Here is a 27,126-nt window from a genome sequence, read left to right on the forward strand (position 1 = left end):
GCTGCACCTGGGCCAGGAGCCTTCGCATCTTGTCGCAAGGGTTCGGCTCATTTATCCTTTATTGCGGGGTAAATTGGGCTGTATCAGCGATTCCCAGTAAGCAATGCGGCGTGGACCTGGGGATGGGTCATGCATTTATTGACGAGTGTTGCGGAACTAATGCGTACGTAGACCAGATGCATGCATACCTATACCACCGTCTGCTTACCGTACTACATATGCAGATATGCTGCATGTTGGTATCCGATTTGCCAGTCAGCGGCTCTGCTAGGACCTTGCATGTGAAGTAAAGTAGTGGTGTTGCTAAGGGTCGAGGGGAGTGTGATAAGCCAGGGTAAGCTGCACGTCCTGATGCCTGAGCAAGGTCTTGGGCCCCCAGGTGGGTAGGACCCCAGGTCCTGAATGCGAACGGCGCGCCGCCAAGGCCAAGATGGCAGTACACGAGTGCGTTAAGTTATCAGGCCAAGGAGCTTGTGTAACGAGCATTGAATCAAACGGGTCACAGGTTGGAGAGGACGCGCTAACTTGTTGGTTTCTGCCGGTCGGTGGACTGCGGGCCAGGCAGGGGGGTGCGACGAGTAAAGTTGTGTTTGAGCTGTGGGCCACGCTGGACCTTGTATTAGGGGCACCTTGTATATGTACAAGCGACAGCCGAAGGGACGACGAGGAGGAGGCATGCATGGGGACACGCAGTTCCTCGCGTCGCTTGAGTGCATGGGGTTAGTGCCGAGGCCAGGTTTGTCAGCTGGGTCGGACAAACTGTTTCATTAAAGCTTATTTTGTTTCACCAATTCACAATGCTCTCGTCACTGGCTGTTTCTCTCCACTGCGCTCGGCGCAGCTAGCAACCCACACATACTTGAAGTTTGGGCCGGCCGAGTTGTAGGCAGAATGGCTATCTCGCTCGCACCTGTGAAGCGTCTTCAAATCCCTCGACTATACACGCTTCTACGATGGCTCTTTCTGATAGTTATTGCCATCAGCACTGCGCTCGTGGGCTTCTTCCAGAGTATGCTTGTGTCCAGCCTCTACGGACTACGCAGTCAGTTCATCTTCTCCATCGTGGTGCGTATGGGCGGCTGGAGAAACAGCCTCAACTTTCTCCACGATTGACGAGTCGCCGCCCGAACCCCACCCTCCTTTGCTCTTGCAGCTGCTGAACGAGAACGAGTTCGTCAAGTTCTTGCAGTACACGGCTTTTAACCTGCTCTTAGCATGGGGCTGCTGCTTCTTCATGTGGATTATCTCCCCTGCGGCCTCGGGGTCGGGCATCCCTGATGTGAAGGCCTACCTGAACGGCGTGGAGAGCCCCATCTTCAAAAACTTCTTCACTATTAAGACCTTTGTTGCCAAGGTGGGTATGGGAAGGGTGTGGGTAAGCGGGCGGAGGCGGGACGGGTGAGGCGGGTGGGGGGGGGCTGGTGTGGCTGTGCGGGAGCAGGCTACCAATCGGTGCACCTGCGCACGAGCTGCTAACATCCCCTACTGCTTGACAACCTTAACGTACTGCAATTATGTGTTCACAGGTGATTTCCAGTGCTCTGGCTGTCTCTTCTAGTATGGTCGTGGGCAAGGAGGGCCCCATGCTTCATGCCGGATCAATTTTGGCGGTGGTCATGGGCAGCAAGTGAGTCTACTGGGGGCGGGAGTCAACAAAAGCAGCGCAGCAAGTCCGTTGACAGCACTACAAGTCGATAGCAGCTCCCGGGACGCCGCCTGAGTGGGTTGCCGCTTGGCCGCAACGCCGGATCGCCCTTCCTCCTTCCCCCACCTTAAGTGCACCCCCCCCGGCTCGTTCCAACCCCGCAGCAAGTGGATGCAGCAGCAGATGGAGGTGGCGGCGCACTGGGGCACCTACACCTACAACAAGGAGCAACGCGATCTGGTGGCCATTGGCGCGGCATGCGGAGTCACCACCGCCTTCAAGGCGCCGGTGAGAGCGGGAGGCGAGACAGACAGGCCATGCGGCAGGGGCAGGCAGTGGGGTGAGGCGAGGGAGGATGTGCGGCTGCACAGGGCAGGGGAAGGTTGCTTGACATGTGGGTTGTGGGGATGCGGGTTGCGAGGGGTGGCGGGGCCAGGGGGTGATTGCCCACGGCTGGCGGCAGGGCAGGGCATGTGGGTTGTGTGTGGGGCTAAGGAGCAGAGGAACCGGGGAGACGTGTTGTGCTGAGGGAGGCGTAGCCTCTGAGGAGGAACGACCTGGGTGTGTGTGTGGGGGGGGGCTGACCTGGGTCGGCGAAGTGGCGCAGGGTTACTCCTTGGGCTGGATGGGCGTCACGCATTGGCCCATGGCGCGCACTACGGCGGCCACACTGCCGGGGCGCGAGGCTGTTGGCCCTGGAGGACATGTCCGTAGTCGGGCTCAGCCACTCCCGGGCTGCAGGGGTTCCACTCCTGTGGGCCACGGCGGGCACCTCGGCGAGCCGCGGGGTCCGTGGATGAGGAGGTGGACTGAGGCCGCGCCCGAGGCTATAACGCCGGGGGAGGCACGGGGACGGACCCGACGGACGGGTGCCGCTCCCCTGCCCTCAACATCACCACGACCACCACCACCACCACCACCTGATCCACCTTTACCTGCCGCTGCCCTGCTGCCTCCCCTGCTGCCTCCCCTGCTGCCTCCCCTGCTGCCTCCCCTGCTGCCTCCCCTACTGCGCTGCCGGCCAGGTGGGCGGTGTGCTGTTTGCCATGGAGATGTCCACCCGCTGGGGCAAGGAGATCATGTGGCGCTGCTTCCTGGCCTGCGCCATCACCATCGTGGTGGTGCGCGAGGCCGTCACCATCTGCTCCACGGCCGGCCACTGCAAGAGCCTGCAGTGGGGCTCGCTCATCTGGTTCAAGGTGCGGAGGGTGGAGCTGCGGGGGGTTGCAAGGATTGGTACAGAGAAGTGTAGCGAAGTAGACAGCAGGGGGGGCGGCTGCGGGATGGGGGAGCGCCAGCTGCGGGCTGTGGAGCTGCAGGAACGCTGTGGAGAGCTGGCGAGAGTGTGGGACAGCGGGCATGTCGTTGGTGCCGGGGCTGGGCGGCTGAGTGCCATGACGGCTGCGGTCCATCCCCGACACACCAGCACTACATGGGGCAGCACCATCCGCTCTCGGCCCACCAGCTGTGCCGTTCCGACCTCGTCCATCCTCCATCTGCGCTCACCCGCCCACATAACCTTGCCCCTCCCTCTGCCCTCCCGCCCTCCACCCTCACAAGCGGCCCTTCCACCCATTCCCCCCCCCCCTTCCCTCGCAGATCACCTTCCCCACGCCGTACGAGCAGGTGTGGGCCATCATCCTGCTGGCTGTGGTGGGCGGCTACCTGGGCTGCCTCTACATCTCCTTCAACACCTGGGTGTGTGTGGTCCGCAAGAAGTGGACCAAGTTCATGTGGGCACGCATCGCCGAGGTGTGCGCCATCAGCGTCGCCACCTCCATCGTGTTCTTCTTCATGCCGGTGGCGGGCCGCTGCAGGAGCTGCGACTCCAAGTCAGACGACCAGTGCCTCACAGGCGAGGGCGAGGGGCGGGGTGGTGGGAGAGCGAGGGGCGGGATGGTGGGAGGGCGAGGGGCGGGATGGTGGGAGGGCGAGGAGGGTTGGGGGAGGGCAAGGAGGGTTGGGGGGAGGACGAGGGCTTTGCTGGGCGCGCATTGAAAGGCTATGGTGGGACGCGCGGGGTAGCAGGATACGTGGGGTGGGATTGGGAGGGCGTCAAGAGGTGTTACACAGGTTACCGCCACCGTTCGCTGACTCCTCTCCCCCCTGCGCATGCCTTGCCTCTCCCCCACAGGCGGCGCTCAGTTCAAGACGTTCCAGGGCTTCCACTGCCACACCGACCACCACTACAACGACCTGGCCACACTGGTGTTCAACCCGCAGGTGCGGGCGCGTGCGGCTGGGCGGGCGTGGCGCTGTGGCGCGTGCATGTCATGTTTGTAGTGGCGTGCATGGGGCCAAGGCGGCGTACCCATTCTTCTATTCCATTGTTGCAGCCTGTCCACCCGCTGCCCCCACCCACCACCTCCACACACCTCCACATACCTCCACACCCGTTCATTCTTCCACACTTCCACACACACACACACACACACACACACACCTCACACGCAACCTGCTCCCCCCTGCAGGGCTACGTGATCCAGGCCCTGTTCCAGGCGCACAGCGGCACCTTCTCCTTCACCTCCATGCTGCTGTACGGCGTGCTGTATTGGCTCATGGCCGGCATCACCTACGGCGCCTTCATCCCCTCGGGCCTGTTCACGCCCTCGCTCATCTTCGGCGGCCTGCTGGGGTGAGGCGGGGCTGGGGCCGCGGGGGGGGGGGGGTTGCTAGCGGGCGGTCGCCCGGGTGGCAGGGCGGCAAGGGGCAGCGCGGTCAGGCGGCATACCTGGACCCGGCCCCTACTCCCTTTCCCTCGGCTAGATTGGTACCGGAAACGGCCACCCAAGTAACCCAACCCGACCCACTCCCCCGCCCGGTTCCCTCCCCCGCAGCCGCATGTGGGCCGAGGTGCTTGTGGCCATGCACGTGGCGGACGAGCGCGCGGTGGGCTTCTACGCGCTGCTGGGCGCCGCGGCCTTCCTGGGCGGCCTCATGCGCATGTCGGCGGCGCAGGCGCTCATCCTCATGGAGATGACCTCCAGCCCGCAGATGCTGCCCTTCCTCATGCTGGTGAGGGCGGGGCGGGGCGGGGCGGGGCGGGGCGGGGCGGGCGGGGCGAGCGTGGGTGTGGTGAGTGGCGGGTGGGTGGGGTGCATGCTGTACCTGGTGAAGCGGTGAAGTCCCGCTGGCGTTCAGGGGTTCTGGCCATCCTTTGACTTAACCACAACTTCACCTCATTAGGTCACCGGCTCACCAGCTCGCCTCTCCCCTGACGTACCCACCCCACCAGGTGCTGGTGATCAGCAAGAACGTGGGCGACTGCTTCAACTACGGCGTGTTCGAGCACCAGATGATGCTCAAGAACCTGGCGTTCGTGGGCCTGGCCGAGTCCAACTCCAAAAAGTTCCACATCAACGCCTCAGACATCATGAAGCGCAACGACGACAAGGTAAAGGGGTCCTGGGGTATAGCGGGTATGAATGAGTTGCGGAGGGGGCATTCGCAGGAGGCGGCAGTTCGCATCATGCGCGCCCCCGCACCTGGCATGCGCTGGTATGCGCCCCTCCATCATGTTGCTTTGCTGACAGAAAGGGTGTACCTGTTGCACTGGGTTCGGTTCAGTTTGGGCTGGTATCGACACAACCCCCCCCCCCCCACCGGCGCTTCATACGGTACTAGTGGACTTGATGGCTCTGTTCTCCATTCAAACGGCTACCCGCCCCAACCCCCCTTCATGTACCCCCCGCCCCTCACACACCTGCCTAGGGCGACACGCTGTACATCACGGAGCCGGGCTGTGTGCTGGCTGAGGCGCTGGACACCTTCCGCGACAACGCCGCCTTCCCCGTCACCACACACCCACTGGAGCCGGACGAGAAGGGCGGCAAGGGTGAGCGCCCGCCCGGCGACCACGTGTGGGGGGCCTGGGTGGCGGAGGCTGGGTCGCTCCCTCAAGACCAGGACCGCGGCGCTTAGGGCGGAGCGAGGGACTGCGAACTGTCACCTGCGGCCAGCGGCCTACACACACTCGCGCGCGCGCGCACACACACACACACACACACACACACACACACACACACACCTGCGCAACCGTCCCTTTGCTGCATCGCATACACTGTCTTTGCGCAATGTTTTGCTTCAGCTCTCGAACACCTGCGCCGCCTTGCGCCCTGCGCCACCGCCCTGCGCCCTGCGCCCCCGCAGGCAACTTCGTGGGCATGATCAGCCGCCGCAACGTGGCGGAGCTGATTGACAGCCACGGCGTGGAGGCGGAGTGCATCGACCTGGCGCCCAAGGTGGAGGTGGCGCCCATCATCATCCCGCCCAACATGCCGCTGCCCTTCATCTACAGGTGCGGGCGGGGGGCTGGAGCGGGCCAGGAGGGGGGCGGGGCGGGGCGGAGGAGGGCTGGAGGGGGTGCAGGAGGGGACGGTGGGCAGGGCAGGGGGTTGAAGGGGCGGCGGAAGGGCACTGGCACTTTGGTGGGGGACAACGGTCCGATGGGTGCGGTCGGGCAGAGTGCAGTTGTAGTCCACGAATCGTGATGGGTCGTGTTCTCGCACACACACACACACACACACACACACACACACACACACACACTACCGGTACGCCGCCTGGCTCATCTGTGTCACTGACAACCCCATCGCACACGCACATGCACGGCCCACACACGCAGGATTGTGAACGCCGAGGGCTTCAACTACGTGCCGGTGGTGCGCTGGAACGGGCCGCTGGAGGGCATCGTGAGCCGCGCGGACCTGGTGGAGGTGCAGAACGAGCAGCTGGACAGGTGGGGGCGGGCGGGGCGGGGCGGGGCGGGAAGACCCTGGCGGGAGGGAGAAGGGCGCGGGAGGGGGGCGCAGCAAGGGACAGAAGTGGGGAGGGGCGAGAGGGGGCGGGGCTGGGCGGACGGGCGGTATGGGGGAGGTATGGGGCGAGGTAGGGGGCGGGTGGGCGCAGCAAGGGAGACTGGAGTGGGAGGGGCAATGGTAATATCGATCTGATTGTGCGCCCAGTAGCAGAAGGCAGTCGATGGTGAGGAGGCATGCGCTTGTGGGGCAACGACAGGAAGGGAGCAGGGACGCAGCGACTGGGTCGGCTGTGCGTTGGCAGATGTGGTGCACATGTGGCATGGGCGCGAGGCCGGTCGGTGGCCATCTGTCGACCCGCCCGCTGCCCTGCTGCCCCCCCTGCATCGCGCCCTCCCTCGTGTTGCTGCGTGCCTGTTGCCGTCACTCGCCAGGTTCCACCTGAAGGAGCAGCTGGAGAAGATGGCGCACGAGATCGACCAGGGCAAGATCATTGGCTCCATGCACCTTGACAACAACATCCACGCGCAGGTGAGGGAGGGGGGCGAGGGCGGTTCCACATTTGCCTGTCAGGAGTATGGGGGGCTGTGGCAGGTGGACGGGCGGGGACAGTTGCTTAAGGGCGGTTTGGGTACCGGCGCGAGTGCTTGAGGTGCTGGGTACAAGCCCCATGCTTATGGATTTATGGAGGATGGGGGAACAGCGTCAAGCGGGCCAGTTTTGCAAATGCAATCCAGTCTTACACGCGGTCCCCTGTTGCCGCTCCCCCCGCGAACTCGCCCGCCCGGCCCTACCCACCTGCACAGGCGTTCAAGCACATCTTCTCCAACCCAGTGGCGGCGGTGCGCGAGGTGCTAGACAAGGACGACAAGCCCATGCAGGTGCGGGTGGGGGCGTGTGGTGGGGGCGGGTTTATGGAAGCGGGAGGATGGGAGGGTATTTCCAAACAAGTACAATCAGATAGCACCGTTTAGTCACCTGTCAATGCACTGGCGTAGCCGCTAGTAACACTGCTGCAGCAAACTCGGTAAGGCAACCTTGCCACCCACTACCCGTACTATGCAAAGTCACATCACCGCCTCCTCTCATGTCGCCTGCCCCCCTGCCCGGCTCTGCTGCCCTGCCCCCGCTGCGCCTGCAGGTGGACGACACCTACTACCTGGGCGCCTCGGTGGACGAGCGCGACCGCTCCTACGCCTCAGCGCTGGCGGTGCGCCCCAGCCACGACATCTCCCACCGCACCCGCTTCAGCTCGCGATCCGTGGACACCTCAGGCGGCCACGCAGCCACGCCAAGCTCGCGGCTGGGGGCATCCGCGCACGGCGCGCAGGGGGGCCAGGGTGAGGCGAGGGAGGCGGCAGCGGCGGTGAATGGTGGCGTGTCCCTCGGGGCAAGCTCGCACCCCGGCTCAGTGACGCCGCTGGCAGGGCCTGGTATCGGGGCTGCGGATGTAGAGATGGGCGCGAGCGGCGTGGCGGCGGGCGGCGTGGGTGGCGGCATGGAGGACGAGCGTGCGCCGCTGACCGGCGGCCTGCCCCCGTCATCCGGTCGGCCATGAGCCGCACCATAGGCCGCAGCAAGCGGCGGCGGTGCGCCGCCCACAGCCCTGGATGGGGGGTGGGAGGGGCACGCGGCCCGTCGGTGAGCGCGGGCGGCCAGCTGTGGCGGCCTGCGTGTACAGGCCTACGGCTATCCACGCGTTATGGTGTAGAAGGTATTTAATGAGTGGTAGGATGTGCCCCAGGTGTGAAACCATGCGGCAACAGCGACGTGCAGATGCAGAGTGGAAGGCGATGCAGGGTACCGGGCACGAAGGCCTGTGTCTCGTTGCGACTTGAAAGCAAAAGGGAGGGGGCTCCGACTCAAGCACTCCGGAGGGTGAGGTTGAATCGGAAGGATGTGCAAGGCCGGGCCACTGTGAAATAATGAGTGCCGGTGTAGCGCCAAGGCGCTGCCGTTGTTGGTTGAACTAATGACCGGCATCAAAGCTACCAAGGTCGACACGTGGATCGACTCTGCGAGGAATGGCCGTGTGGGGAATGCCCCGTTTCCGCTAAGTCCGAACACCTCCCTAGCCTAGCAAACTAAAAGCAGTCTTTGGCAATGTGTATGTGATGCGGCGGCGTATGGGTGAGGGTGAGCGAGTGCCTTTGGAAACAGGGACGGGGGATTTCGCAGAAACGGCGTGGGTTTTGACATGCCCGTGCGATTGCGAGTCACCTCCCAGACCTGAAACTATATGATAATATGAGGTGATATATGGATCTGTCATTCATAACCAGTGTCTTACTGGGCTACTCTCCACCCGAGCGGCTCACCCCTGAGCACGGAAAGCTCGTTCGGGTTGATAATACTTTCCTAAACATACGAGCCTTGTACGCAATGTGCTTGATAATCATAGGCCGGAGACCTAGGAGCGGTCGCCGGGCCAGCGCCTGAATGTGCAGTATGAGGAAACGGTCGAAGCCGCGGCCGGCAGCAGACACTCCGCTTGCAGTACTTTGCATTGCTGCATTGGTGGTAGTCAATGGTGAGTACGCGGGCGCCAAGGTGCGCCAGGGTCGCCGCTGGCCTAGGTTCATAACCAAGCTGGACTGACGTTGGTATACCCATATAGCTTTTAGTAGCTACAATTGTCAAAACCATGTTTGCGCTTGGCGGACACGGGTCCCGATGCCGTCACCCTTTACACTGTAAGGACGCAGTGGGTTTATGCGTGGCGTCTGATAAGCAACGTTAGAGTGCTTGTCGCTGCACCTTGACCTGCGCCGTGTAACTTGGCGCTGCCACGGTCTATCGCATCCTGCAATGGCCGCTTCACCTGTGTCCATACCTGTTTTTGTTACAGGTGCATTTGGCGACCGCGGGATCAGCAGGGGGCTGCTGCAGACTGTTGGGAGTCCCAGCGGCAGCACGGACGCGGGCAGCACCTACACTATTAACACAGCGCAGTCCGTCTATGTGGTGGTGGCCGAACCGACGGAGTTTGTGTCGGCCGTCCAGTCGTGCAGCAGCCTGGGCCTGGTCCTGATGTGAGTTGGGGACGCAAGCAAGATGCGTGGCGGTGTCGGTCTCATTCCGGGCAAGTATTGGGTCCGAGGCCCTCCTGGCTGTACATTTCTGTGACCTTGCGGCACCACCAGCCAGGGGTTCCCCTGCCACCAGCTGTAAAACAGTGTACGGCAGTCTCGGGCTCGGACACACACACGAGCTGAGCGCAAGCACGCATACGGTACGAGCCGCCCACATAACATTACCGTAACCTACCACCGCGTCCCCTGCCCGCATTTGGGTCGCAGACCGTTCTCTGTTATGATGCACGCCTTCTCCGAGCTCTCGGTTTTCAATTCAACATTCGTAACGGTGGGTGCACACAGCAAACGGGTGAATGGTGATGGCGTAGAATGCAGCGCAGAACAGGTTTAGATGCGCACTGCCGTGGTCTGCAGGCGGCCAACGTGTGTGCGTGTGTCGCGTGTGATATGGAGGTCCGGCCCGGTTAACTGTGCGTCGTCCCGCTGTTGCGCCCGCTTCCAGTAACCGCCATGCCAATTTGCGATCTGCGCCGTGTGCGTTGCAGGACGTGTTCGGCGTGGTCACGTACGTGGTTTCATTGAGCGACAAGGCGCAGGACAGCTACGACATGTGGGTGTGGGAGCCCACGCGGCCATGCCGAGGAGAATCCTACGTGTTCCGTGTAAGCGTGGGAGTGATGGGTGTAACCGTTTAGCAAACTCGTGAGCAGACTGTGGTGGGTGAAGGGCTGGAGCGCATGAACTGGATTGTAACAAGGGGCTGCTGGCACGCGGTGCGCCCTGCCGTACATCCTCATGGCGCCATCCACACTTTCATGCCTTCCAGTCATGCCTGCTGCCGCTGTCCCTGCCGCAATAACCTCTGCAGCAAGATGACAATCTGTTCAAGAGCAATGACCGGCCGTGCACCTGGAAGCTGCCGTTCACATGCACGGACCGCACGACAGCGATGGCGTCTACTGGTTACACGGTCAGTCATAGGGGGTCACCAACTTGTAACACGAAACGCACGTGCCCACTTGTATGTGGCCAGCAACCAGTTCTCCTGCGCATCCAATTGTGCAGGCTGACCGGTTGTCGGACTCTTGGCTGCTGCGAATGGAGCAATCACGTGCCGCACCCAGCCCGATGCCGCCGGTGATTACTGCCGCTGCGGCATCTGGCGGCGCGAACGGGACGGGGGCGGCGATGACGCTAGTGACCAGCGACTTGGCGATTGGGTTTGACACGGTGCCACCGGGGGCCACGTGGTACGACGGCACAGACACTTATCGCGCACAGGGGCCGCTTGTGTCCTTGTTGTGGAGGTGAGAGGGCTAGCTTGGGGGCGGGCTTGCGCCATGTTCCTCTCTTGGTATCAAGACTGCCTATAGGGACTAACAGGGACATTTGTACAGTGAGACACGGCCCACGAGAAGGCAGCCGACTCTCGCCCAGGGACGGCTTGCCTTCAACATGGCTTGTCACGCACGCATGCCGCGCAACTCCGCAGGGTGGATCCCATCACCCAGCGCCTGGAGGGGCTGCTGCCGCTGCACGAGGGCAACCCGGCAGCGCCAGGGTTCGTGCCGGCAGGATCACGTGCCTTCCAGCTGTTGCTCCAGCCTGCGGACATCTCGGGACAGACGGGCTTCATTGGGTCCAGCACTGGGGACGGTGAGTCTGGTGTCATGCGCTGACACACCGTGCCACACCTGCTGGTGCTAGGCCCTGTAAGGCATCAGTACGGTAGTGGGCTCTGGCGCTGACGAGTCTGACCTGACAGGTCTAGTCAGCCCGCAAGCGTGGGTTCTCGAGCTTGCATGCGGCCTAAATGCTGGGGAAGGAGATTCATTATATTTGCCTTCACAGAAAGAAACTCATGGCTTGTGCTTATGCTTGTGCTTGTCTGTTCGGCGTCTGCATCGCAGCCAGCTCCTGGGAGGGCCGCCACGTGGGCTCCTGGCACGATTACATCATCCGGGTGCAGGTGGGTCCTGCGCCCTGCGTCCTGGGTCCTCCACCCGGCGGTGGGCTGGGTGTGGCCTCCCCGAGCTCCTGACCTCATGCTGCTGCACTCCGCCTACCGCACTTCGCCTGCGTGCATGCGTGCGTGCCCCCTGCTGTGTGCGCCTGTAGGGCTGCATGAGCCCGGCCGGCGGGCTGCAGCGGCTGGCGCTGGTCAGCCGCACGGGCGCGGTGCAGGTGGTGGGGCGGTCTGACTGCGGCGGCCGCTTCAGCCAGGAGGCGCCGCCGGGCGGCCACCTGGCGGCACTGCAGGTGTGGCACAGCAACGCCACGTCGCGGCCGCGCACGGGCACCTTTGCCGACGCGTTCACCATCCATCAGGTGGGGTGCGGCGTGTGCTGGTTACCTTTGGGGCGCTGGGTAGCGAACCTGCACCGCTGGGTCGGGGACGCCAATCGAAACATTGCTGTGAGCCACCGAGCCTGCGAACTGGCGGGAGGGGGCTCGTCGTAGCGCCAATGTTGCGTGCAAAGAATTCTGGCTGCCCGAAAGCACGCCGACCCCACGTGCATGTGTGCCCGTGCAGATCCGGCTGGTGTGGGCCTCCCCGGACCCGGCGGCGACGCCCGCCTCGCTGGCAAGCTGGGTGCGGCCGCTGCCGGTGGTAGCTGCCAGCAGCTGCCCCGCCTCCGCCAAGCGGCCCATGCAGGTGTGTGCGACAGGGCGCGTGTCCGTGCGCGGTACGCCCGTTGGAGCCATGCCCCTACCTGGGCTGTGTGGCTGCCTTGTGGGTCTGGTAGGGGCCGTCATTGGCGCCATCATGCACGGCGGTGCGGGTCGGCGGGTCAGGACTGATCAACGGTCACGAATGCCTGATCGTGTGTGATAGGTGCACGGCTGCGCAGTGCTCGCCCCAAATTCACGCGCGTGCCTTCACGTTGCTCAGTGTTACCCGGCGGGCTGCTCACAGCTCTCTCTCATTTGAATCCAATGCAGTCCCGTATGCGGTGCTCTGCTGCTTCTCATCAACTCTGCCACCGCCTCTGCACATGTACAACTACACGTGCACAGGTCAATGTTACTGCTGCTAACCAGGTTTATGAGTGCGGCTCGCGGAGCGGTCTCGTTTGCGGAAGCAACACCTGCTGTGGCGGTGGGTTGTAGCTGCCATCTGCCCCTTTGTTTTGGACGGGTCCACAGCGCGGGGTCACAGCCGGAGGTGGGCAGATGCTTGCTGAGGCGCGGTTGCATTGCATGCACGATCACCGGTACAAACCAACCTCCGACGCTGCCGCAGACACTATTATTGACGTTGGGACGCGCCTGCCGGTGCAAGTGTGCGGCCGCGGTCTGGGCCCCTGCCTGGTCTCCTGCCGGCCCGGCTGGGGCTACTGTGGCGCGCCACCTGAGGTCGAGTCACTGCTGTTCACCTATACGCCGACCGACACACGCCTGCCCGCCATCCTGCCGGCGGGGCAGCTGCCATCAGAGCGCCAGGGAGCCGGCACGCCGCCGGACGTGCAGCTGGTGTTCTCGGCCGACGTCAAGATGGAGATGACCTACAAGGCCGCGGTGGACTACTGCGGCTCGCTGACGCAGCTGGGTCTGCGCTGGAGCCTGCTGGAGCTGGAGGATGTGGTGGGCGTGTGGGGCCGGAGCATGGACATGCGCCTGCGAGCCAACACGGAGCTCTTTGGCGGTGAGTGCACACAACGCACACTGCATGTTTGATGTTTACGACTTTAAGTGGTGACGTATACCGTACTGGCTTAAGCCGGTAGCCGCAACCCGATGGTGCGTCGTCGCTACCCAGGGCTCCTCCATCGCGGCCATCGGCTGACTGGCCATGCCCGGAACCCTGTGAACCGCGTGCAGAGTGGCTGTGGGTGGCGCGCAGTCAGCTTATGGACGACGCCGCGCCACCCGGCATGGGCTGCCTACGAGGCATGTACGGCTTCCTCATGGCCGAGTGGCCGCTGCACCAGGTAGGTGCGGTGGCGTGCGGGGCCCCTAGATAGCTGTGGATGGCTATGGATGGCGGGATGCGCAATGTTATGAACCAGGGGGGTGCGTGGGTCAGCCCCGCGGCCACACCAGGCAAGCCAGGGAGTCGGTGGTGCCAATGCCAAACTTGGCACAGACATATGTTGCCCTCGCCATCGCCCACCGGGCTGCGCTGCCCGCCGCCCCACCGCCCCCCGCAGGTCACTCCGTCCAGCTGCACCGTCACGGCCCTCGCCGTGTGCCGCGCCAACGCCAGCCAGGCACAGGCCGCCCCGCCGGCCACAGCCGCAGCCGGCGGCAGCACCAGTGGCAGTGGCAGTGGCACCGCCAACACTGCCAGCGGCACCAGCACCAGTACCCACAGCAGCGGGACCCCAGCGCAGTTTGTCCCCGGCATGAACGTCTTGTCAGTCTCGCGCACCCTTGGCGCTGGCCCCAACGCCGCCTTGCCCTCCTGCGACTTCCGGACCCTGGCCTCCTTCCCACAGGCTGCCCCCGCGGCCCCGGCAGCTATCCCGCCCTCCGCCAACAGCAGCAGCAGCAGCAGCAGCAACGGCTCTGCCCGCTCGCCTAGCGGTGTGGTGGTGGTCAGCCCCAAGCCCGCTGCGACCGGTGGCATGGGCGACAGCACTCTGACTGCGCAGCTGGAGCTGGGGGTCTCGTCCATCCGCGTCAGCATGGCCGTTGTGGAGGTGCGGCACGGCCGGCGGCGGGCTTTTTACTTTGGCATTCTCCGGGTATCTAGTCATACTGGGCCTCATTGGCCTGCCCCACTGACACGCACAAACAAAGGCACAAACGCAAACACGTCGTGCTTTTCAACACACATACGTTTTTAGGGTGGGCCCGTTCGCCTTGTTCGTTTCTAACACATTCCGTATTCACACGCCACTCGCGCATGCAGATGGTGCTGCCGGACGGCCCCACCGAGCAGGTGTCGGGTCTGCAACTGGTGCTGGGCGGGGTGGAGGAGGAGGTGCTGGGCGCGGTCAGCAGCGGCGGCTGGTACACGCTGCAGCTGCAGGTGCGTGTGTGCGACGGCATGCGGCGGCGACGTGTGGTTGTCGCTGCAGTCGCTGGGTTGTTGCTGGAACGTGAGATGGTTTGGCATGGTGCGGGTCACCGGGCCTTGGGGTGGGGCCAACCTGGCTCCTGCAATCCGTTTCATCTTTGCACACACGTTTGACAGCTGTTTTCGTGCGTGCTCGCAGCCCGGGGAGGCGGTGGTGGCTGTGGCGGGCTGCGCCGGCACCAACCTGGAGCAGCTGGTGGTCATCACGTCACTGGGCCGCCGCTGGGCGCCGCCCATGTCGCGCAGCAGCCTGTGCACCGCGCCCTTCTACGAGGCGGCGCCGCCAGGCGGCGTGCTGATGGGGCTGCAGGTGAGGGTGTCACCAGGCAGGGGAGCGCAAGGGAGGGGAAGGGAGGCGAGCAAAGGGCCGACTTGCATGGGGCGCGCAGCACTCCGTATCCAGCCACCTCGGTGCTGGCGGTGACTGCCGTACAGTGTTTGGGTGGGTGGCCTTGCACTGGCGTAGCCCGGGTCACCACGTGCCGTACCACAGACCGCGGCAAACCCTCTGACCCGCGTCATCCACCTACAGGGCAGCCAGGGCTACTTCATCGAGCAGCTGCAGCTGGTGTGGGCACAGCCGCTGTCCGCCCTCACGCCGCCGCCGCTTCCGGCGAGCGGGGCAGGCGGGAGCGGCGACCCGCCACAGGGAGCTGCCCTCGGCATCGGGGTGGGCGTGGCGTGCGGCGGTGCAGCGCTGCTGGCTGCAGCCCTGGCCGGCCTGCTTTACGCGCGGCATCGCCGGGCGCAGCAGCTGGCGGCTGGTGCGGCTGCCACTGGCGCAAGCGGCACCGACCTGTCACCTGCCGACGATAAGTCAACGGAGGCTTCGGAGGAGACACCTAGGAGCTCAGCTGGGCTCGACTGCGCCAAGGACTTGGCGGGTGGTCGCGTGGTCGGTGGTGGACCGCCGGGCAGTGGCACTGCTGGAGCGGGTGCCCCTGATGTGCCAATGGTCGCACTATCCATGGCTGAGTTGCCATCGAGCAGGGCTGCTGTCGGCGCGCCCGCAAGCTCCAACGGCAACGGCAGTGTGGCTGGCGCCGCGTCGGAACCAACCTCGTGGATGCGGCCGCCGTTGGGTGGTGCCGATGGGACGGCGGGCGATCCCGCCGCGGCGGTCGCCGCCGCAGCCGCGGCTGCAGCCACAGCCGCAGCTATCGCAGCGGCCCGCCCGCCGCTGGCCGTGATAGGCAGCTCCGGCAACATATTTGCACGCGTGCCGCCAGGGGCGGCAGCCGCGGCGGCAGCCGCGGCGGGCGCATGTGGCGGCGACACAAGCGGGCGGGTGGCACCTGTGAGCGCCACAGGCACCACAGACGCGCTGGCGCCGACTACCGGAAGCGCCGCGTTGGAGCCTTTGACCGACGTGTCTGACTACAGCAGCAAGCCCGTGGTGAGCGCTCTCGCTGTTTGCAGCACCATGCAGCATGAGGCAGGGCAGGGTAAAGGACCTAAGCTCGGCTCCGTTGACAGGCACAGTGAAAGCCCTATGGGTGCTCCTTAAGCGGTGTTTGGTTTATCCTGGATCATGGGGATGTGCAGAGCCGCCGCGTGCCCGTGTGCGTTTCGTGGGTCATCACTACGCCTGCCAGCAACGCCTTTGCCCCCGCGCGCGCCCACTGTCAACATCCCCGGTGCTGCCCTTGCAGGAGGCTCTCCAAGCGCTTAACACCATGCTGAGGCACGACATTGGAAATCGTGCAGACACGCAGCCCGGAGGCTTCGGCGGTGGTGGGGCCGGCGCAGGTGCGGCAAGAGGCAGCGGCGGCTCACTGCCAACAGCCGCCGCGGCTGCAGCTCAAATGCATGCGCAGGCGCAGGCGGCCACGGCTGCGGCCATCATGGCGTCAGGCCTCACAACCTGGCAGTTCAGCGGCCCCCGCACCTCCGCGAATGGGCCACAGCAGCCCCCGGCGGGCATGGCGGAGGACAAAGATGCACAGCGGCGGCTGGCGGCTCGCGGCGAAGGCTGTAGCAGCCCCGACCAGACCGTCGCCCGCAGCCAGAGCAGCTGCAGCGCCCACGGTGCCTCGCATGTGGACGCCGCTCCCTTCACAGTAGCAGGCAACAGCAGCAGTGCTGCTGCCAGCAGGGCAGTCGCGGACCGGGCGGCTAGTGGCGAGGCAGGTGCGGAGCCGGGGATGCCGGCTGGGGGCCGGCAGCCCGGAGATGAAGGGCGGGCGCTGGTCAGCAACCGGGAGGATGGCGTCACCTCTGAAGCGGGTGGGGGCACGCCTAGGCGCGCTGCGTTGTTGTCGTCGGTCGCGGCCGCGGAGCATGCGGCCGCAGCGCCGCAGTCACCGCTAGCGTCGCCGCGGCGTGCGACCACCAGCCGCGTAGTTGCGCTGACGGCACCGGGGAGTGCGGCCACGGCACTGGGACTGCGCATGGCTTCCAGTCGATACACGAACGCGCCCGGCCTGGTGCCTGCAAGCCACCTGGCGGGCGGCAGCGGGTGCGTGTCCGCGCGCGCCGCTAGTGTGACTGGCGCCAGCGCCGTCAGTGGGGCAGCCTCAGCCGCAATGCAGAATGCTCCGGTCGGTGCGCCCGGCGGTCCCACGGCGCCGGGCCCCTCAGCCTTGAGGTCCGCTGTGGGCCCTGGCGGCGGTAGCGGCGGCAGCGGCGGGGTGCCTGCCGCGCAGACAGCTCGGTTCAGCGCCACAGTCGCCGCGGCCTCTGCTGTGTCGGCCGCGGCGGCCCTGGCGGGCGGAGGCGCCGTGCTACTGCCAGCAGGTGCGAGTCGCTCCCGCCTGCTTGCCTGACAAATTGCCTCAGGAACAATTGTTGCAAGCGCAACACCATTATACCACGGATTTGGCTCGTGGCTTGTAGTCGCTGACCGACAAACTGCTTGCTTGCGCAGGCGGCACAGGCGTCAACCACGCCGCGGACGTTGTTTGGCTTCCCAACACCCGCCGCCCCGCCGCCACTGCCGCGGCTGGTTCCACTTCCTCGGCGGACGCGGCTGCACAGGGCCTGCCGGTCCTAGGCGGCAGCGGTAGCTCGGCGTCCGCGGGGCCTGCAGCCGTCAACAGTGTGTCTTCGGGGCCTGCTGCCGGCAGCGCCACCGACACCACTGGCCAGCACAGCCGCGCGCTCCTGCAGTCGCCTGCATCGGGCTCAGGCCCAATTGCAGGCAGCGTGGGCGCCTCTGTTGCCTCTGCCCGCGTCGGCAGCGGCGCGATGCTTGTGGGCGGTGGCGGTGTGGGCGGCATGGGCGGTGGCGGTGGCGGTGCGAACACGGCCGAGCACGATCTGGAGGAGCGGATTGCGGCGGAGGCGGCTGCGGACCCCAGCCGTAACATGCGGCTAGGCGTGGACCTGGACATTGATGCCACCTCCTACCTGGGACACGGTGAGCGCGTGCCTGGGTCCGAGAGGAGTACATGGGGTGCTTTGGCGTCGCGGACCACGTGGGCCACGTTGCATTCGTTATGATGGTTGAGCACGCGACATCCCTTTGTGTAACAAACATGGTGCTGCCGGTGCTGTGTTCTGACCCGCAGGTGCCTCCGGTGTGGTGCGTAGAGGGGTGCTGCACACGCCTGTCGGGCCCGTGCCTGTGGCGGTGAAGCTGCTCGTGTCGCCAGACGGCACGGAGGCGGCGGCGGGCGTGCATGCCAGACACCTGCGCGGCCTGGCGCAGGTGAGGGCATGGGTGTGGGTGTGTTGGCAGGGGTATGGGTGCTTGTGCGCGTACTTGCGCATGCTTGTGCGTGCTTGTGTGTGCTTGTGCGTGCTTTTGCGTGCTTGTGCGTACGTGCGTGCGTACATGCGTGCCTTCAAAAATATGTGCAGGAATACGGTAGCAATGAAACATGTCGCGAGCGGAAGGGATGTGGCCCCGCCGTGCACGTGCACAAGCCCAAAGGCGACCAGCACCTGGCCGCTGCGTGTCGCTGCTGTTCCCCTTCCTCCGACCTTCTACCCAGCACCCCCCCCCATCCTCCCTCCTCCCTCAGGAGGTGCGCGTGCTCAGCCGGCTGGCCCACCCCAACGTGGTGCGGTTCTACGGCGCGTGCCTGGACCCGCAACCGCCGCCGCAGCCGCGCTCGCTCGCCGGCGCCGCCTCGCCTACGCCTGTTGCGGGCGCGGCGGTGCCGCGGCCGTTCATCGTGGAAGAACTAATGGCCACGTCACTCAACAAGATCCTGCATGGTGCGGCCCATGAGTAAAGGAACGCGGGCGGCTGTCTGGCGTGTCCAATCAGACGCCCATGCTGCCTGGAACACCGTACAATCAGACACACATGCTGCATCGGAACACCCCACAAGCCCTGACAGCTCGCCTTGATATCTATATCATGAGTATCCCCACTCGATTGCGTTTAGCACAACTGCACACATTCGCTTTTTATTGCTTGAAACCTCCGCGCCATATTGCTCGCATCCTCGCATACCCTATCATGCTCTTTGATTGTGCTTTGAGCTAGCTCCAACCACACGCTCCGGCCCCTCCCTCCCACCCATCCCTTCCCTTCCTGCTCCCTTCACGCCCTGCAGGCAAGAGCCGCGGCACAGGCGCCTTCTCGCACGACTACGGACTGGCGGACGTGCTATGCATTGCACGTGACGTGGCAGCGGGCCTGGGTGAGTGCGGGAGAGAGGGCATCAGGGCGGCGGGGTGCAACCGTGGCGGTGTGTTGGGGAGGCTGGGCGGTACGATGTGTGTCGCTGCATGAATGCCGGTGGTCTGGGGCGGTGGTGGCGCGGGCGGTGGCGAGTGCGGACCAGTCGCAGGAGCACGTGACGAGCTCATGTGTACCCGGAGGAGGCTAGAGGAGGCTGTCACGGAACCTACCTAGTTTGCCTTTGTGGTCGCAGCCAGACGCAACCCACCCAAACTTCTCCCTCCATGCCCCGTACCGCGCGCGCTTTCATGATATGAACATCCACCCTTCTCCTGCCCGCCCCGCAGCCTACCTGCACCCCACCGTGGTCCACCGCGACGTAGGTGCCGGGGCTTTGTGTGTGTGTTTGCTCAATAGCATACGGACGGGAACACGCAGGACGGCGTAAGCGCGTATGCAGGCTAGGGCTGGCTGTTGTGGGCTACACACGGTACATGACAGACATGACAGACACGTGGCCAGCCAGGCGTCTGCACCCTTCATCTGCATTCATTCCCGCCAGCCGCCGCCCACTCTCTTTGCCCACATGCCCTAATCCTACCACGCACTCCCACTGCTCCCTACCTCCGCCCCGCCGCCCTCAGCTCAAGCCCGGCAACGTGCTGCTGGATGAGGCCGGCACAGCCAAGATCACAGACTTTGGGCTGGCGCGGTGCGTGGGGGCGGGCGGCGTGCGTTGGGGCGCAACAGGTGGCCAACGGTATCCCATTGTGCGAGCTCTTGGTTGGCCCTCGTGGTTGGCCCTGCTACGCCCGTCAACATGCGTGGATTATGTCGACATGTGCGCACAGGTTCAAGGCCAACACGGCGCTGACCACGGCGGAAATAGAAGTGGGCACTGCGCCTTGTGAGTTGCCGGTCATGTGACCGCAGCGACATATGGTTACGTCCACGGAAGCTGGCGGCGCCGTGTGCTTTGCCCCAATCATATTCCGTATTAAGGTCATGGGCAACGGCTCTCACTCTCACTGCTCGCCTGCTCGCGTTCCTCTGTTTCGCTGCTCATCCGTGCGACCCACTTCCTACTTTGCGCCGCTGCCCCCTCCGCTACCCCCTCCGCTGCCCTCCACAGACATGGCCCCAGAGGTGTTCCTGGCGAACGCCGACGTCAAGGTCACCGACCGCGCCGATGGTGCGTGTACTATTGTACAGTACACGCTGCCTGTTGTGAAGCGTGGACAGGATTACGCCTTGAAGTTCTGACCCTGTTGCTGGCCCTTGCCTCTCTTCCTCACACGGTCGAATTGCCAGGACTCACAGCCTGCTTCCACCCTTTGCTCCACCCTCTGCTCCACCCTCTGCTCTACCCTCTTCTCCACCCTCCGCGCAGTCTACTCCCTGGGCATTATCATAAACGAGATGGTCACACGCCAGAGGCCGTGGGAGGGCATGCGGCCGGTGGTCATCGGTTTCCAAGTGGCCATGGAGCGCAAGCGCCCGCCGCTGCCCGCGCCTGACCACCCGCTGTGCCCGCCCGGCCTGCGCTCCCTCATCGAGCGCTGCCTGCGACACAACCCCGAGGAGCGCCCCTCCAGCGCGGAGATCGCGAAGCGCCTGACGCTGCTGCTCGGCGAGCACTGCGGTGACCTGGGGCTGGGCGCAGCCGTGGCCGCGGCGGCGGCAGCCGCGGCCAGCAGCGGCCGCAGTACCGCCTCGTTCGGAGGCGGCGGCGGCAGCGGCAGCGCGGACGCGCGCATGGTCCGGGCGGCTGCGGTTGCTGCAGTGCGGCAGACGCCTGTGCTACACCCACAGGCGCCGTCGCCATCGGTAGCATGGGCGCCCTATCAACTCTTGCAGCCCCCTGCAATGCCTGCTGCCGCGGCTCAGCCAGGCGCCGCGGCTCCGGCGGGCGGCGAAGTAGTCGGCGGCGCGCTCGCCGCTGCAGCCCAGAACGTGGCGCATCTTCAAGCCTTGCTGCACGCACAGCAGCAGCAGCAGCAGCAGCAGCAGCAGGGCCTGGTTCCGGGGGGTTCGCCTCTGCCTGCAGCCTGCCCGCAGCGGCCATCGCCCGCTCTGGGCGGCGCCGCCACTGTGCTAGGAAGCACAAGCTCCTGCCCTGTGGCCGCTGAGGCGCTGCCCGACAGTGCGAGTGAGCCAAGCAGCTTGGGGGGCCCACAGGGCCCTGCAGGCGCACCAGCGGCGGCCGCATCTCCCTCTCCGTCGCCCTCGTTGCATGCTGCGCAGCTGCAACAGCTCCTGGAGTTGCAGCAGCAGCTACAGCTGCAGCTACAGCAGCACCTGCAGCAGCTGCCGCAAGTGCAGGTGGCACAGCTACTGCCGCCGGGGGGCGACACGGCTGCGGCTCTGGCTAGTGGCGCCGCTGTGTCTGCTACGAGCTTGGCTGGTCCGGGGTTTATTGCGGGGCCGCCGGGTGCAACTCTGGTGTCGCCTGTGCTTTCATTGCTGACATTTCCGACATCTGGCGGCAGGGCCGCTGCCGCGGTCGCGGCACCGGGTGACGCCGCGGGAGGCGGCCGCGCACCGCCCAGCTCTGGTACGGCACAGGCGGCCGTGGCGGACGCAGTGAATGCCTAATAAGGCTGGATGCATACCGTGCGCGCTTGCTTACGCGATTACCTTGGCAATTTATTAATATTAGCGCGCGGCAAGAGTGGTGCTGCCCTGGTCAAGGTGTCAGCAGCGTCAGTGCGACGGCATGGGTGGCTTTGGACCCAGCCATACCCGTCATTGCAAGCACTCTTGAGCATTTACTTTCCTGAACGACGGTACCATTTTCGAGCATTGAATGTTGCGGACATTGCAATTTTAGAGGTGCGGTTTTTTACAAATGGTATTGAAAAAGCATGCATTGCTGAACTGAACGTAACTGGAGGGGGCGGTGGGTTGGGTGTCACTGTGGGGTGTTGCGGCCTACACACGGGTTAGTGCTGGGGGGCAGTGTTTGTTGCTGCAGCTGGAGAGTGTACGGCTGTAATGCAGCTGCCTGCTGCGCTAGGACCAGACACCAGCTGGAAATTGCTCTTGAGCAGTACATGGGGCGGCGACACGGTTTGGTCCCACTCGCATGAGACGGCTGCCAGGTAGTGCATGTGTGTGTATGACGCATGCGTTTGCAAGTTGCCACTTTTGCAGCCCTCGGCCCCAAGGAGAGCCGTTGGTTTTTCTCGGTATTTGAGCGGCGCTGTTGCTGGTGTCTGCTGCTGCCATGCAAGGGCATTGGTATGTTCATCGTGTTATGTGCACGCGAGCTATCTCCAAGCTGTGTGGGTAGAATGGCACAGCCGGTGTGGGCTCGCCTAATTCTTCTTGCTGCAACGTACGGCGCTTGATATAATGTTGCATTCGGCGCTCCCTGACTGGTTATCGAACGCAGCATGCCCTTTGCAGCTTCATGGATGTAAAGTTGACGGCACTAATGGTGGCGATGGTGGCGGGTAGTGGGGGCGCCACAGCGCGGACAGGCTTGCATTGCATCCAACGCCGGTGCAGGAGAAGTATGTAGTTCAGTATCCCCGGGCAATGCAAGCTAATCATTGGTTGGCTCCCGTGAAACGTTTGGGTTCACGAGCTGGGCAGTCTTCTGATGTCTTGCAACTGTCAGAGGCCAAGTAGGGTGGAGGGTAGGAAGGCTTTCTGGCGCGGGACGAGGTGGTGGTGATATGGTACGGACTACAGGTGGTGCAATGGTGTTACTGGTGGTCTTATGGTATACAGGTATACGGGTGGTCTTACGGTATTGCTACACGTAGAAGGGCATACTTGACCCACGTATGGCCCGAGTTGGACACCATTGCCGAGCAGCTCGTGATGGAACATGGCAAGGGGCAGGAAAGCGTAGTCCCGATGTGTGTGGCTCCCACCCGTGCCCACATAAATGCGTAGCAAGAAGGGACAAGGCATTGGTGCGTCGTTCGCGCGCTGTTACTGTACCGACGGTAGCTGGCAGGTTGTGTCGATGTTTTGCTGACGCGCATTCCTCACGCTCCGGGCGCCCGGCCAAGGCGATAGCACCACACAGACTCAATGCGACGCCACACCGCGCGGATAGCATAGCCGATGCGCACCTGCAGGCAGTCGACCGGCGTCCACGGATGCCGGTCAGCGTCGGAGGCACTGACAGGACGCCGCCTTCCTGCGTCTACCACATTCCTTGGGCCCTCGGCTGTCCCACCGCCCTGGACCCTGGGCCGGGGCATGTTAGTCGTTGACAGGCATTCAGGTTTGAGTTGTTAACAGTTTCTGTCCAGGCGCCTTTGCGGATTAGTACAATTCGACTCCCCGTAACGATTGTCTTGAATGCCAGCCGCAACGCTAGTCGCCACGGCATCATCCAAAACATTGCGTCTACCGTATCCAGCATCGGACGCTGCTGTTCCCTCACCCTCCGACGTATCAAAAACACCACCTCCTACCCTGTACATCGACAGACACACACAGCACGGGGGCTCCACCCGCCTTCATGTCCCCCTCTCCATCCATACCGCGCATGGGACCTCGGACCTCCGCAGCATACGATCCGCTGGCTTTATGTCCACTGGCTTTAGGTCACAGGCTGAACGCCCACGTGCTGCCCCCACCACCGCGCTAACCACGTGCCAACAGCAGCTGCCGCCGCCCGCGGTCAGGCGCAGCTGCTCCTCCCGCTCCCTTGTCTGCTTTCAAATCATACCACCTACGGGTCCGCCGCGCCACCGTGGCTAGCGGCCAGGACGCTCCACCCCGCGTTCTGGCCGCTGGTCAGGATGCGCCCGCCTAACACAGAGCAGCCGCTTTTGCGCTCCGTCTAGCATGCAGCCGCTCACTTGCGGACGGCACGACAGCCGACCTGCATTTGGGGTGTGGGGCCGCAAGCGGTCGGTTGGTTGGTTGGTCGGGCGAAAGGGCGGGCGGATAAGGACCGGTCAGACCCGAACGGCACACGCGGGCAAGCTCCGGCCTCAAGCTTTTCAGGACCTCCCCGAAAGGAATGAAAGGCTCAAGCACCCCCAAGGCCTCGCGGTCACCCAGCAATACACCAACACAGCACAGCACAGCCTGGTCCCCCTCCTCCCCCTCCTCCCCCGCCGACACGCCCAGGCCTCTCGCACCTGCGCGCGGCTCTCGCCGGTGAGGGTGGGGTTCTCACAGAGCTTGCCCACATCCTGTGCGTGTTGGGTTGTGTGCGTGTTGTGTCGTACGTTGGCAACGTCGTCGCGGTGGTGGATGCCAAGTGTGGCACACGGGTGCTGATGTCAGCTCTAGACTGGCCCTCCGTCAGGCCACTCGCAATGGTTTGGCAACGCTCGCCATGCCCTTACCCGCCCCGATGCCCCAAACACCTTCTCCCCGCCTCCACCTTCCCGCACCCCCCTCGTTCACCACATATCCCTTTCCAGGCCCGTCTGCTCCCGCACTCCTCGCCTGCTAACCCCCTTCCACCCTGCCTGCCTGCCTCCGCGTCGCCCCCTCACCTGCGAGCCAATGAGCGCGTCCTCCCACACACTGCCCTCCAGGTCCGCGCCCGCGAACTGTAAGGTGGGCGCCATGTGTGCGGTTGGTGGCAAGTGCGGTCGATGCGTGGGGCGCGACAGACATGACGTGTGTGACACGGGTTGCGTGTACCGTGTGGGGCGCGAGGCAACCACGTGGCGATTGTTCGAGTCGGCACCTAACATGTTGCACCCTTCGCATGTTTTGCAGGCGTGCCGAGGGATGCCTACGCATCAGTGCCGACGCCGCCGGCGCAGGCGCTCAGCTGGCCACCCAAAGCCCCAGGCCCTCCTCTACATCCTGCTCACCGAGGCGCCGGTGACCACTGTGTTAATGAACTTGACACGCTTCAGGTTGGCGTTGGTGAAGTCCACCCGGTCCACCACCGCGTTGGTCATGTCGGCACCCTCGAAGTTGGCCTTCACCGCGTAGGCCTGCGTGCGCGAGTGGTGTGGCGCGTTTGAGTGGTGTCGTGGTTGCTGGGATTGGTGCTGTGGTGCGCTGCTGGTAGGGACCTCCACATCTCCGCTGACACTGCCTTCGTCCCACACTGGGCCCGCCACCAAGCAGCCCCTCCCCCTTCACGTGCGTCCCCGTGTCTCTGGTTTCTTGTTTGCAACGGTGGACCTCAGACACCCCGCTATTCCCGCACGGCGTCTCTTGTTCTTACTGGGAGTGGTGGAAGCAACCCCGTAGCCCCACGCGCCCCCACCTTGGTGAGCACGGCCTCCTGCAGGTTGGTGTTGGACAGGTCGGCGTCCGCCAGCAGCGCGCCCGCCAGCACGCGGCCGTGCAGGTCCTTGCCGGCGTAGCTGCACAGCCGCATGTCCAGGATCTTGTCGCTCACCGCGTTGGCCTGTGACGGATGAGAGGGAGCGCGGGGGAGAGGGAGAGGGAGGAGCAAGTGTTGAGCCGTGGTAGACGAACGTTAGTGCAGGTAGAGTCGCTTGAAGTCGAACAGTTCACACTCCGCCCAATGCCATTAAGCGGCAACTCAGCGACAATTGGATTGCAAATGGGGTGCGAAAGGCCATAATGCAAGATCTCTTCTTTGCTGATACACAGACGCCCGCGACCGCCCGCCCACCTGGCCAATGGTGTTGCCCACGTAGCCGCGGTCGCAGCGGTTGGGGTCTGTGAGGGCGGCAGTTGGAGAGCGGTTCTACATCAGCGGTAAAGCAGCAGTTGAACGGCGGCAGCGCAAACAGGGCCCCATTTCTAGGTATTGCGGCACGGTCTGCAGCAACTCAGGACGTGGGAGTCACCGAACCCCAGACCCCGCGCTGCGACCGTCCCCTCCCGCCCCATCCGATTTAACGTGCCGTGCGCGCTTCACCCCGCGCCAGCCGGCGTGCCCCCTCCCCTCCCCTGTATGCTCCGCGTGTTTACGCCCAGCCAAGACCCGAGACCCGGGGATCCTTGCATGGCCCACAACCACACGCCCCTGGCCCCAGCACAGTCCGCACCCCCAGCCGCTGCCTCCCGCTCCCGGCTCCTGCCTATCATCACCGACAACCGTGCATCTGCCCACCGCTTTATTTGGGGCTAAAATCAACTTCCTACTTCCTACCCACCGGTCTTGTCGATGGGCGGCAGTCGGAACTCCGCCATGGCCATATTGGCACTCAGCAGCGAGGCCGCCACGCCAGTGGCCACGGCGGCAGCCAGGGCAGGCATGGAGGGGCGACCGGCTGGGTGTTTATGTAGGCGTGTGCGTCAAGGGCGTGGAGGGAGAGGGGTAGGGGAGGGGGAAGAGGGGAGGGGAGGAGAGGAGGGGGGGAGGGTGAGGGGAGGGTCTGGGCGGGCGGACTGGGTGGGAAAAAGTCTCGCCTCCGGTCGCGAGGACGAAGTCGTCCCCCAACAACCCCGGCCAGCATTTATTGCCGCATTGGTCGAATAACAGTGCACGTTGTGGGCTTCATGCCAGCGGGTGCCTGGTTGCCTCGACACGCATGCTGACGACCGACGGAGCGGCGAGGTCCCCAGACCGCAGCCATGGGCACGACGCCCAGGCAATTGGCATGTACATGCGATCTGTGGCTTATGCGCAACGAGTCGGCATGCCGGAGGGACCTCGCACTCTCGCTGCAGCTTGCACCACACGCTTGCAACACCAACTGGATAATATGCGCACCAGCGTTCCGCCTTCACATTATTGCTTACCCTGGCATCGCACCGCCATAGCACTACGCCCGGCCCGCTTGACCGTCGACGCGCTGCGCTGCATCTTCAGAGACATTTTTGGTGCGACAGCAAATATACAGCTTTGGCAACGTAGAGCAGTCAAGTGAACGTAGCGCTACACAGTATTTTTGTATGTGGCTGCAATTTCTGGCTGCAAGTGAACAGTCTCGTCGGCAATCCCGGTCGGTGGTTGTGTTTCTCCTGTCGAGCCCTTGATTTCCTTGTGAGAGGAGGCCGCGCTGCTCTTCCTCACAGTACATCCTGCAACTTACAATGCCTACCTTGTGAACTGACCAACGCGTCTGTGCAAGACCACGCTGAGTGGCCCCCTGGCGCCACCCTGGCCAGCCAGCCGGCAGCACCGCGCTGGCAGCCTGCGGCAGCTTCCCCCGCTCCCTGCTGTCCAACCCTCACTCTTA

General features: G+C 64.2%; 3 protein-coding genes across 3 annotated transcripts; 2 read left to right on the forward strand and 1 right to left on the reverse strand.

The window, feature by feature from the left end:
• Positions 1–799: 799 nt before the first annotated feature.
• On the forward strand, positions 800–8,681 carry CHLRE_09g404100v5 (uncharacterized protein). The gene is made up of 16 exons (XM_043066128.1): positions 800–1,065; positions 1,154–1,354; positions 1,527–1,627; positions 1,810–1,933; positions 2,671–2,844; positions 3,245–3,500; positions 3,780–3,868; positions 4,117–4,280; positions 4,483–4,660; positions 4,881–5,039; positions 5,357–5,480; positions 5,795–5,942; positions 6,270–6,383; positions 6,837–6,933; positions 7,209–7,283; positions 7,544–8,681. The coding sequence occupies exons 1-16, from the start codon at positions 1,012–1,014 to the stop codon at positions 7,958–7,960; spliced, it is 2,475 nt and encodes an 824-aa protein (XP_042920742.1). The 5' UTR covers positions 800–1,011; the 3' UTR covers positions 7,961–8,681.
• A 48-nt stretch (positions 8,682–8,729) lies between these two features.
• Positions 8,730–23,261, forward strand: CHLRE_09g404050v5 (uncharacterized protein). The gene is made up of 27 exons (XM_043066127.1): positions 8,730–8,932; positions 9,251–9,434; positions 9,702–9,765; positions 9,983–10,099; positions 10,306–10,407; positions 10,503–10,744; positions 10,930–11,093; positions 11,348–11,406; positions 11,556–11,765; positions 11,971–12,093; positions 12,456–12,537; positions 12,682–13,083; positions 13,260–13,369; positions 13,589–14,080; positions 14,293–14,412; positions 14,600–14,770; positions 14,993–15,856; positions 16,113–17,196; positions 17,327–17,818; positions 17,970–18,109; positions 18,426–18,621; positions 18,966–19,052; positions 19,381–19,412; positions 19,678–19,745; positions 19,885–19,940; positions 20,166–20,225; positions 20,424–23,261. The coding sequence occupies exons 1-27, from the start codon at positions 8,842–8,844 to the stop codon at positions 21,626–21,628; spliced, it is 7,017 nt and encodes a 2,338-aa protein (XP_042920743.1). The 5' UTR covers positions 8,730–8,841; the 3' UTR covers positions 21,629–23,261.
• An 8-nt stretch (positions 23,262–23,269) lies between these two features.
• Positions 23,270–26,969, reverse strand: CHLRE_09g404000v5 (uncharacterized protein). The gene is made up of 8 exons (XM_001695077.2): positions 26,687–26,969; positions 26,098–26,214; positions 25,611–25,657; positions 25,236–25,379; positions 24,832–24,957; positions 24,505–24,561; positions 24,142–24,195; positions 23,270–23,879 (listed from the first exon to the last, which is right to left on the reverse strand). Exons 1-8 carry the CDS (start codon positions 26,760–26,762, stop codon positions 23,853–23,855), a joined length of 648 nt encoding a protein of 215 aa, XP_001695129.2. The 5' UTR covers positions 26,763–26,969; the 3' UTR covers positions 23,270–23,852.
• Between the last annotated feature and the right edge of the window lie 157 nt (positions 26,970–27,126).

The sequence above is a fragment of the Chlamydomonas reinhardtii genome, chromosome 9 (genome assembly GCF_000002595.2).
Source record: "Chlamydomonas reinhardtii strain CC-503 cw92 mt+ chromosome 9, whole genome shotgun sequence".
Classification (NCBI taxonomy): Eukaryota; Viridiplantae; Chlorophyta; class Chlorophyceae; order Chlamydomonadales; family Chlamydomonadaceae; genus Chlamydomonas; species Chlamydomonas reinhardtii.